Source organism: Cantharellus anzutake, assembly GCF_015039405.1.
Source record: "Cantharellus anzutake strain C23 chromosome Unknown EI90scaffold_92, whole genome shotgun sequence".
Taxonomy (NCBI): Eukaryota; Fungi; Basidiomycota; class Agaricomycetes; order Cantharellales; family Hydnaceae; genus Cantharellus; species Cantharellus anzutake.
This window is the reverse complement of record NW_024067042.1, coordinates 102,312-113,445: the sequence shown is the minus strand read 5'-3', so window position 1 is coordinate 113,445 and position 11,134 is coordinate 102,312. Positions and strand designations below refer to the sequence as shown.

General features: G+C 49.5%; 3 protein-coding genes across 3 annotated transcripts; 2 read left to right on the top strand and 1 right to left on the bottom strand.

Annotated features, from left to right (window-relative positions):
- The first annotated feature begins 213 nt into the window (after positions 1-213).
- Positions 214-1,334, top strand: EI90DRAFT_3082467 (uncharacterized protein). The gene is given in 5 exon segments (XM_039062011.1): positions 214-270; positions 333-450; positions 523-677; positions 734-1,190; positions 1,201-1,334. The coding sequence occupies 2 exon segments, from the start codon at positions 545-547 to the stop codon at positions 970-972; spliced, it is 372 nt and encodes a 123-aa protein (XP_038909971.1). The 5' UTR covers positions 214-270; positions 333-450; positions 523-544; the 3' UTR covers positions 973-1,190; positions 1,201-1,334.
- Positions 1,335-2,345: 1,011 nt separating this feature from the next.
- On the top strand, positions 2,346-3,248 carry EI90DRAFT_3082465 (uncharacterized protein). Its single transcript, XM_039062010.1, is given in 3 exon segments — positions 2,346-2,397; positions 2,414-2,444; positions 2,511-3,248. The coding sequence occupies 1 exon segment, from the start codon at positions 2,673-2,675 to the stop codon at positions 3,180-3,182; it is 510 nt and encodes a 169-aa protein (XP_038909970.1). The 5' UTR covers positions 2,346-2,397; positions 2,414-2,444; positions 2,511-2,672; the 3' UTR covers positions 3,183-3,248.
- A 6,779-nt stretch (positions 3,249-10,027) lies between these two features.
- EI90DRAFT_3132744 (uncharacterized protein) lies at positions 10,028-10,417 on the bottom strand (the record flags this gene model as incomplete). The annotated part of the gene is made up of 1 exon (XM_039064499.1): positions 10,028-10,417. One exon carries the CDS (start codon positions 10,415-10,417, stop codon positions 10,028-10,030), a length of 390 nt encoding a protein of 129 aa, XP_038909969.1.
- Positions 10,418-11,134: the final 717 nt, after the last annotated feature.

The window sequence follows — 11,134 nt, the reverse complement described above, 5'->3', positions numbered from 1 at the left end:
CTCCGGAACGCGCGCTGCACTCCAACATATTACATATTGAATTATCACTCGACCACATGCATTCCCTCCGAACGGGGCAATGCCGGTTGCCGGAAAGTGACCTTGCAGGCAAGATATGCGCCGATTGCGCCGATTTAACCTGACCGGATCCAAAGTGCCCCGTTCAAGCGAGGCGGCGAACGCCGCATACCCTTTTCTTACCATTCAGTAGACCAGACATTCAGTAAGTCTATTCCAATAGAGGCTAGTGATAGGATCGAACTCACCTTGGTCAGCCGATATGTTGAGCTATGCTGAAGGATAAATTCCTGATATTTCTATGATATTGCTAGCCAGAATGTTTTACTTTTTTACGAGAAGCCGTTCAGGATACTAGAATTGCCTAGTACATAAAGTCTGATGTTCTGCTCTCCTCCCTCAGTCCTCCGACCACACGCTCTCGAGGCTGAAGTTAGTTCTTATTGATTAACATTAACTATGCGCAGTTACTTATGCCATTCCCTGCTCATTACGTGCCAGTAGCAGCGATATCTAAGAAGCCACAATGCGACTCTGGATCCTCTTCGCGCCAATCGCTCTAGTTCCCATCGTGGCAGCTGATTTCTACGGTGGCCAGGTCACTTGCAACGGAGTATTAACATTTTCTTTCGGGGCTATGGTCCCCTATGATGGCAACGGTGAGCCGAAACCCGAAATAAAATTTGGACCTGTGTAACCAATGCTTGCGCAACAGATCAATATCGTCATGCAACGCAGTACGACACCAAAGCCTTTGTATGGGGATCAGCCTCAATGACCGGCCCGATCTGTAATACTACAGTTACAATTCACGGTTTGCGATGGACGGCCGCGGACGGTGGCTCCGGGGACTGTTATCCGACTCGACATGCCTGGAGATCCTCGAGGCTCTTTAAGAATACGTGCAAATGGCAAGACTACATAGTGTGCTCTTCGCCCATATGCGAGAATTAAACGGGTACCTCGCCGGCCGAGCAGTGCTTCAGTTTCAGTTTCCGGCCAAGGTCTCATGGTAGATCGAAACCCATCCAATCCAAAATGAAGTTCCCCCATGCCCTTGTTTTTCATAGTACGCAAGAGCAATTACCTGCTCAGGGACGATGAGATGAAATAGCCTGCCTGAAATTTATCGGCACAGCAAGTCTTTCATGGAAAAGAAAGAACCGTCGCTATACGCTACATCACGCGCGTACAGCCCCCCCATTGCAGCGACGGCTCGATGTATGCAAACTCTCACTTCCTGCATGCCACCCTTACTAGCACGAAGCCCATCCTGAAACACTTTTACTCAACCTGAATAATGGAAGTCCCCTGGGAGCTCACCCATGGACGCTAACATGGCAATGCTAGCGCCGCATCGTCCGCCATCTTGGCGGGTCTATAAAGATCATATGGGATCAGAAACAGCAATTTGCTTCTGATGGATAATACCCTCGAATCCAGTTGCCGACATTAAAATTATAGTGTTGGGCCCTGTTACCCAAAAGATCGTGTGCGCCAGTCACGATACAAGCGATAAGTCAAGCGCCGGATAAAGTATATGTACTTGATCATGGATGAATCAATGTCTGATAACTCTCGCGAAAGCGTCGTCAGTGGCCAATATGAACAGATCCGATTCAATCGATTGCAATCATCTGACAAAGATGGTCAAACGTGCATGACCGGGTCAGAAGGGGAGGGGGAAATGGAATGAGGGTGAACAGAACATTTCAAGGGCATTCATTAGTAGGGTCCACGCGCAAACGGTCTGTCATGCGAGCCTCATACTCGAAGTTGATCCGGTAGCGGTGATTTGTCATTCAGAAGAGGCACATTAATGCCCCAGTATGCTTGGAAAGTACCCGAGCAGCATCGGAGATTGAAACCAAGACTGACCATCATGCGACCGCCGCACAAGGGACATCCTTTCCGGTCTGTTGTCCGCTTCCACAATTGGACCAACTGGCATCAGTCCATGCCAGTCCGCTCCAAGCAGCGGACGACCTTCAGATTTCTACCGGGCCACTTTCGTACATTCGGCATTAAGAGCTGGGGGAATACGGCAGATCAATTTAGCCTCGTGAGCGTGGTACTGCGACGGACGGGGGATTGCAATTTGCAATGAACGAACCTCAGGGAGATGCAACGCTTTGCGTACGACTTACGAACCTTCCCCTTCCACCACAAGCCCTGTACCGCTGCACACATAGACCCATCCTGCCCCCCATTACCTTGCTTGCAAGGTCACTTTCCGGGTCCACAATTCGTGGGAATCTTCACTTTCCCACTACGAATCCTGACTCGTGATCTCTTCACGTGCTTTTACATGTCCCATTCATTTCGTGAATTTATTCGTTTATTCGTTTATGTCGTGATTATGTGGTTTCGATCCGTTGTCCACTCTGCCACTCTGCCACTCTGCCATCTGAGTCCTCTCCCATCTGGTGCGCGTCTCCTTCCCCAATCTTTCATCTTCTACCTCCAAGATTGGACTTACTGGTTGTCTGAAGAGCCTCTCATTGAATGCTCGCAAAAGTTGGATTGTGTCACGGCCAGAGCTTCATGATAACGCCACATAAGTGTTGAATGGTGTCAGCCCTCCTGTTGGTGGAGGTGCAAGATCGATGATGACATGCCGGATTGTTTGGCCTTGAGATAATCTGTGAAACCATATGCCCCTGTCACAGGCAGCTGTCAGTGCTTCACTGTCTTCGATTTCCCATCGACAACATCCACCCGATCTCTGGCCACTTCTTCCTTATCGACTCTTTTTGTACCTGTTGTCAGTCCCCCTGCCTTCTGTCTACACCACTACAACAGCCGTTGCCATTGGCTCGTCTACCACTATCTCAGTCATCACAACATCATCAACTCCTCCCGCGTCGACAATATTCAGTGACTCTTCAGGCTTCAAAACTCGCAGGGATTCTGAAGGCTTAATCGGTGGCGTGATTGGTGGTGTCCTGGCTAGCACACAAGCAAGTAATCGCTCCAGCTTGACTCAAGAGACGTTATTTTCAGGTGCTCGTTCATTTGTGTCCAACATAGTCTTGATGATCTCTCCCTGTGGGTCAAGGGCTGAGGAAAAGATGGGTCGCCCTCTGAGCGCCCGTTTCCTGGGCCTTCTTTCTCACCCTCTACATGTCAATGCCATCAACATTAGGTTTTCAACTGTTGTGTGATACAATCTTATGTAAAAATTTCTCTCCACATTGCACTGGCTGCCAAAATGACAATGTTATTGTGTGCATCTCTTCCCTGCAATTTGAATACTTGTTATTCTGCCACGGGTTCAAATTCCCACAAGCAAGGTCATGGCTGCATAAGTGGCCCATCTAGTAGCATGAGCGGTGCAAAAATATAATCTGACACGTGTGAAAGGCCCGGTACATTCAGGAGTTGGTAGAATGACAACGATTCCTCACTTGTTTTTGTTGTGAGGCAACAACCCGTGACTCACCAACAAGCACACATGACCCTCATGTGACCTACAGTCCTCATGATCGTGAGTGTATAGTTTCTTGTTGTTTGGGATTGTTTTCTTTTTTTTTTGTGTTTCCCTCAGTTCTCATTATGGAGACTGAGGTCGGTTTCCCCTGAGTATTTGGCTAACTCAGTAACTCATTCCAACCAGTATATCATTATAGGTTAGAATACTGATAATATCAGTTCTTGTTATGGAGACTGAGTATATCATTATAGCCCTCCTGTGAGGCCCTGGCCCATGTCTATATTCTGCCCACAACATCAATTGATTGTTGTGTTGTCTGAGTGACACTAATTTAGCATCATGGAAGCTTCTCTATTTATTTGTGCCAAGAATGCATTAGAGTGTATATAAACCCTCGGGGTAGCTGTAAAAGGTGGATCAGCCTTTACTTCTACCCCGTCAATATACAGCAACTAAAAGCATATAGCTACTGTTAGAACTGGGCGAGGGTGGACAATTCTGGAGGGGAACCAGAGACTTAGCAAGGAGGGACCTTGGCCTCAGCAACTCATGTGGAGTGCTGTGCCATTGCTGTTTGTCCATTTGGTCCTTAATTTCAGAGGCAGCAAGGAGGAAGTCTCTAGGGGGCATTTCAGGTCGATTTTAGACTGAAGGTCCAAAATGAGTATGTACAGGTGCCTGTATATAATAGGGAGATGATAGCACAAGGAAAACAAAGGGGGTCCGAATCAGAACGAAGGCATCTGAACGGGAACAAAGGGGTGGTGGAAGCGGAGTGGTACCAAAGGTCATAGGTCAGAACCTGTGGTACATCCACAAGGAGATAGGGAGGGTGAAGCCCAGTGGGGCAGGAGGGTGAGGTGAAGTGGGGATGATGACTAACTGGCTAGAATGGAGAGAAGCAGCAGTCCAAATAAGGATGAGGGGAAAATGCAAAAGATACATTACAAATGGCGAAAGTGCCGAGTATGATCTGTGGAGCTCGGAGGTTATGGAGGTTATGGAGGCAGGATTGAAAGTCCGAGGAATATTGGCAATGGTGTTTATGTAGTATGAGGTCACCAATGCAATGGACTTAAGCTGAGGTGGAGTCAAAGTCCGAGGTCGGAACTATGACAGAATCTTGGAGCAAAGGTACGAGCGGTGTCCAAGTACAGGGTAAGGGACAGCAGTGGAAGGTTGTAACTTGGTGGAGGTTTGGCAGAAGAGGGTCAGAGGGAGGAGAGAGAAGAGAGGAGCAGGGTGAGAAGTGGAGGAGAGGAAAGGTGTCAGGTCTGAAGGTGAGTATTGGAGTGGATGGGAGAAGGGTAGGAGAGTGATGGAAGGGTGGAGGTGATGTGAGGGGTAAGAGGAGGAGTGGTGTCTGGTCCGAAGGTGAATATCGGAACAGATGGCGGTGGTGTAGGACTCCGGAGGTGGTGAAGATGGGGGTCTGGGAGTCTGTGAGGTCTGTGGGGCTCGCTCAGGTCACCAGGCCGTAAGTGTCACAAAGGTGTGGGTATTACGGGGTGATAAGCGATAGGTTTCAACCCGTCGCCTGTCACGTGACACTAATCTACAACGGGACTACATGTAATGGGGGCCCAGGGCTTGTGCCCTGACACTCTCCCCCCTTGCGTTGCAGTTGCAATGCATACAAGATAAAAAGAAAAGGAAAGTTTAAGCTTAAAAGGAATAATGAATAAGGAATGTGTTTGCCACTTTAAAGTGGGCAACATTGTACATCAAGTTATAAAAAAAAGAAAAGGAAAAGGAGTGAACGTCTTTATACATAGGGATAAGTATATATGAAGTCCTTAAAATATCGGGTTTCCCAATGGGAAATTCTCCAAAGATGTTTTGCATCTTCGGCCTGTGTTTCCTCCCCAAATTGATAATTTAGGTCTGTAAAATATTGTTTACAGTGCTTCGCATACTGTTTTGTGTGCGAATTCTTGCATTTTCGCAAGAGTGGAGTGGTTTCCACTTTACCAGAGAAATTTGTGCTCTGGATTTTCGTTTGTTCATCTGGCTGTTTAGCTGGACGGTTTTCTGTGGTTAGAGCCACCTTGCCAAGTGTGGAGCTTGACAGAGTACTAGTTGCTCCTGGTTTGGGAGCAAATGATTGTTCGACTTCATGGCCAGCATGAGTCCCCAGAACTTTGTTCCGGTGCTGTTTGGAGGCTGTTGCCTCTTGCCACAGCTCCCATGCTGTGTTCCCCAGTGTTTGTGAGGATTTTTGGACCGAGATTTATCTTATCTTGGTTGAACGGTTCCCTGTTGCATTGGATGCCTCCCACCAAGGTTACTTGCCCATAGGGTGTCGAAGTACTTGACAGCCCGCTGCCTCTAACAGTGGTCCCAGCCTGGGGTTTGCTATTGGCTGCCTACTGCCTTCCTTCCTCCCCTCAACCTGGGTCTGTGCTCTTGTTGGAGCACCACTCTGCAGTCCGGACAGGGTCACCTACCCACAGGGTAGTGAGAATTGTGGTATCCCATCCCAGTCGGGTTAGTCCCTGTCTGGGTTACACTTTCTGAGACCCAATATCACATCTCCTCCCCTTAACCTGGGAGGCCCCATCATGTTGGACTTGGCAGTGGGATTCTGCCCATGCACAAGTGAGCTCAGGCTCACATTCAAGTTCCTCGATTTCTGGAAATCGGTTTCTCTTCATTTTTGGAGAGAGGTAATCTTTCGCACTTCTATGCGAATCTTGTACTCCTGCCTCTGGGTGGCACAGTTCTCATAGGCATTTCTTGGCACCTCTGAGTAACCAGGTCGTCTCTATTTGGATGGCCTGAGTGAGGAGCTTGTCTCGCTCTCTTGTTTCCCTTTCATGAGGGATTCTGTCTCATCCAACTCCTTTCGGAGTTGGCTTGTGTTGTCCACTATCACTGGGGGTGATAGCTTGCTCTCAGCTTGGGTTGGGCCGAGAATTTGTTGGCTTTGGCCATCTCGAAAAGCATGTGGACACTTCCCTGTAGGGTGGCTTGCCCATAGGGTGTCACAGTACTTGGCGGCCTGCTGCCTCTGGTAGTGGTCCCCTTTTGGGGGTCTGTCATCGGCTGCCTACCGTCTTCCCATCTCCCCTCGACATGGGTTTGCCCTCCTGAGGGTGGGCCCTTAGGCAACCCAGACAGGGTCGCCTGCCCATGGGTGTCAGGGCACACCCGCCTGACCCGGCTCCACCCGGCCCAACCTGACCCAGTACCCCGCCGGTCCACCCTTCCTTACCTCCTCCCCCTTACCCTTCTTCCCCCCTCATCCTCCCCTCCTCAGTTTCTCCTTATCTCACTTCTCCTTTATTCTCCCTTTATTCTACATGGATGACTTTCTCTGTATCAATGTACAACTGACCCATCTGCAGCGCGCCCACCATGTACCCGGCCCGGGCACCTTGGGCAACTTCCTGCTGTGCCCAGCATGTGCGCCTGCACCGGATACCCTCGGGATCTCCCACGGAGACACCCGGGTGGTTACGGCTGTGTGCGAGGGTGACGTGGCACCCGTCATGTGATCCAAGCCGCATGTATATAAACGAACCTGAAGTGGGAACCGAAGAAGTAGCCTTCTTTTCAACTTTCCACTTCAGGTAAGTAGTACAATATCTCTCCTTTAATGATAATAACAACTTTCCACTTCAGTCTAAGTGGCCAGGGACCACTGTCCCACATCGGGGCTGTCAGTATGCATGCCCGATCCGCCCCCTGCCAGGCTCTCGGTCCCGGACGCTATACCCGGACCCCCTCGACCCCGGACGAGTCCCTGACAATGGGGTGGCGGGATAGTCGGTGCCCTGCCCCTTGGTGTGCTAGTCCCCATATGGGGTTGTGCCTCATGAGGCCCGGAACCGTATCCCCTCCCCCTGACCTGGGAGGCCCCCATCATAATGGGTTTGGCAGTGAGGTCTGCCAGTGCATGTGCCTCTTCAAGCTCACGTTTTAACAACTTGATCTCCCTCTTCTGGAGGTCGACTTCTCTCTGTGTCTTTCAGAGAGGCAAAGATGCCGAAGCGTCTCTGCATGCCCTATTGTATTCATGCCTCCAATGGGCGCAATTATCGCAGGCATCATCTGACACCCTTGAGTTGTCAGACCGTGCCCATTTGGATGGCCTGGGCAAGGAGCCGCTGTCGCTCCCTCATCTCCCTCCTACGAAGGACTTTATCTCTTTCAACTCCTGATGAAGTTGACCTGTCTGGGCAGCTACCGCTGATGCAATAGCTGATTCCCAGCCTATGTTTGGCTGGGTTGTCGGATCTGGGCCAAGTTGGCCGATCCAGGGAGTGATTTGGCCAGGGAAGTTCCCTGGGGAGTATACCTGGGGCTGCAGCGGCAATTGCTGCCCCTGGAGTGGCACTTGTTGTGCCATCAGTGCAGTTTGTACTGCATATGGGTACACATGTGAGCCTGGGGATCACATGGTCTAGGCGAGTTACTCGCCTAGCCCATGGTGTGGCTGTCCGGGCGAGTTGCTTGCCCAGAATCTTCCTGTGCTCTTGGCTGTGGGTGATCGCTCTTCAGCTTCACTTTTTCCGCCTCTGTTTTTTGGGGGCATAATTATGCCGAAAGTTCCGTATCTTCTTAGATCGGGAGATTTTCCGGTTCCCTCACATTTTGTAATGTGAGGTACTCGTCCAGGTGGGCAAGGTCATCACGATTTACTAGAGGTTCCCATGTGGTGTCCCCTAGCTCCCATTTGGCCTTAAACCAGAGTTCGTTGTGAATCCACGCATGGTTTAAGATTTCGTGAACTACTGCTTCACGATCAGGGTCTTCCCCAAATCATAGAATATGTTTACTTCCCTATTTGGGAAGATTTCTTGGTCATTCGGCTCATGAGGTACGAGCCGGGATATGTGGAATCTTGGGTGGATTCCGCATTGTTCAAGTTGTGGTGGAAACTTGAGGACATAGTTTGACATCTCTGGAAATGTTTCCAGAATTTTGTAAGGCCCTATGTATAAGGGCTTTAGTTTGCCTGCCCTTCCTTTGGGTAGGTTCAACTGATCCGTGGATAAGTATGCAAGCTCGCCTTTTCTCAAAGGCAGGTCCGGGTGTCTTTCTTATTCACCTGGATTGTTTGGGCAGCGCAATTGTGTATTATCGCGTTGTGTGCTGCCATGAGGATTTCCTTCACTTTTTGGGCGAAGTCATTTACTCCTGGGTAGTCCAAGAGTGGTGCTGTTAGGCACATCTTTGGCATATGGCCATAGATTAATTCGAACAGGGCAAATCCTGTTGATGTGTTCGAGCTCGCATTGATTGTGAATTCTGCCATTGACAGCTTTGCTGCCCTGTCATGTTGATCTGGTCTGACCATCGCATGTAGTATCTGTACTACTTTCTGTGGTGAATTTTGAATCTCGATCTGATGCGATCGAGTGTGGTAATCTGTGAAGTCATACAACTTTGCAAAGAAACATGAATGCTAGTTCTAATGCATTCATGGTTGAGTGGGATCAGGTGGACGTTGTTGTGTCTGCCTGTGGACAATTCCTTTGATGGAATCATATCCCAAGTCTGTTGGGATGTGTTTACTTCACGGGTTTGGGTACTCCCCCTAGAGTTTCCTCTAGGTTGTCGCTCCCCCCTAGAGCTTCCTCTAGGTTATTTGGTCTCAAGAGTATCTCGAGTTCATAGGCATCATGCCTATGATGACTCCTTACAACTGGTCTTCTAATGCCAGTTTGATCTGTTTGCATTTGTGGTCAGCTGGAGGTCTCAGGCTGGCACCGGAAGCAAACTGAATTCCCCTACCAAGGAACCGTATTGGGGATGTTTTCTCCCCTATTGTTATCCCTCAGATGTTTATCCGAGTTTTTTCCTGCCATTAATAAGTGGGGTTAAACCTGAGACCACGCAGTTGCCCTTTCGATTCAACACCATGTTGAATGTCAGGTGACTTAAGCTGAGTTGCTCGGCTTTACCTGAAGTTACTCGGTCAGTAGCATGTAACAAGGCATGACAGGAATTTCTGTCATGCACTGTGACGCATCTAAATGTCACGCTCTGCGACGCAATTCAATGTCACACACTTGTGACATGAAGGAGATGGAATAGAGGACCAAAGTCAGAGAAACCAATGCTGTAGGGGCATTAGGACTTTGGGAATTAGTACAAAGGTTGTATTGCTCGAAACAGAGCAAATTTACAATTAAAATGGATTTAAAATGAGTATCGCATAGGTTGGGCCGAGTTATTCGGCTTTATCCCTGTTTGCGAGTTCAAGGAGTTTGGTTCCTCAAGCAATTGCCTTCCAGATGGTATTTATCTGGGAGTTCCAGTTCTTCTGAGCTAGGACTGGCTTGTTTCTTTCTTTGGTGTTTCTACCAAAGCATTGGTGACTTTCTCATTCACCATGTTTATGGCCTTCCCAACAAAAGAGCCAGAGAAGAAAGGAAAAAAAATGAGGGCCTGGAGCGCTTCCAGACACGTGGAGTCTCCTCAGTCTGAGGAGTTAAAACTATAGCATATTACTATAGGTCGATGGTCGGGTAGACCTTCGAAAACCTCTCGGTATGAGAGGAAGGCTGCCAATAGTTGGTGGCAAGATTGCGTGGACTGGGTTGTCTGCACAAGTGGGAGTTAGGATCTCTACTTGATCTTATCTGCCAATTCTTGGTCCTCCTTCAAGTACGAGGAGGGCTGATTGGCCTTGTCGGCCAATCGTGCGTGATGCAGCCCAGTATTTCTACTGGGGAGAGGGTGGATTGTGGCCACTAGCCAGCCAAGTATAAACTCCACCCAGAGCTCGTCTTCTTCTGGAGACTCCGGGGTGGTTTCTTCCAAAGGGTCCTCCTTCAGTGGGTCTCCCTCCGAGGTTTTTTCCTCGGGGGTGTTGTCTTCTGAGTGACTTTCCTCAGGGGAATCCCTCTTTAGTGTCGTCACCAAAGAGTTGGTAGTTCTTTTTTTGGTCTGGCTTATCGCCAGTTTTAGTGTATTTTTTTCGTCATTGTTTTCAATGATGTCAGATCTTGGGGCCATTATTGTGGTCCCTGTCATATCCATCCCTGGCCATCGACTTCCAGTCCCTCCGACCCCTCCGTTCCAACTCCGCTCCTCCCTCACCAACCTCGGAGCCCCTGTATTCCACAAACCTCTCGGTACCCCTCGATGGTCACCACCCCCTCATTTCAATTTATTACCTACGCCTCCCTAAGTACGGAGCCCCAAAGACTTCCGGACAGCTCCGACGTCCGCTAGCGCACCCCCGCCTCTGCTGGGCAATACACTCGCCTGCCCTGCAGAGCCCACCTTCGGGCCTATCCCTCCTTTCCGTTTCTGGGTTATCGCCTGCCTTTCCGCTAACCCCGTGAACCGACTCGTCGGTAATATTCAGTCGGCTAATGGTTAAACCCCGTTAGCTCCACTCTGTCAGCTCCGCCAATTGCGGAACCGTCCCCACTGTAACCATATATATATTCCACTTGTACATAGGTTACGCCCCAGTAGTAAAATCAACTAGAGTTACCCCCTAGGTTCTAATTGCCAGTCAGTAAGTTAGGGCACGGACGTGTCACTAGGCACAGCGCTCTTGGCAGAAGTCGCTGAGGCCAAAGCCCTCCGTTACGGAGACATCCCTTCGTCTCGAGTCTGGTCTCTGACAGTCCCAACACTGATGTCCTCGCCCTTTCTTCTGGGCAAGTAGTGAGGTCCCTTGTTTGGGTCCTCTGGTTCAAAGTCATTGGAGGTGTCCTCCAC

Bases quoted from the DNA above. Each gene is read 5' to 3' on its own strand.
- EI90DRAFT_3082467 (XM_039062011.1), top strand. From the start codon at position 545: ATGCGACTCTGGATCCTCTTCGCGCCAATCGCTCTAGTTCCCATCGTG. The intron at 678-733 runs GTGAGCCGAAAC...CTTGCGCAACAG, and splicing joins GGTCCCCTATGATGGCAACG to ATCAATATCGTCATGCAACG.
- EI90DRAFT_3082465 (XM_039062010.1), top strand. From the start codon at position 2,673: ATGCCCCTGTCACAGGCAGCTGTCAGTGCTTCACTGTCTTCGATTTCC.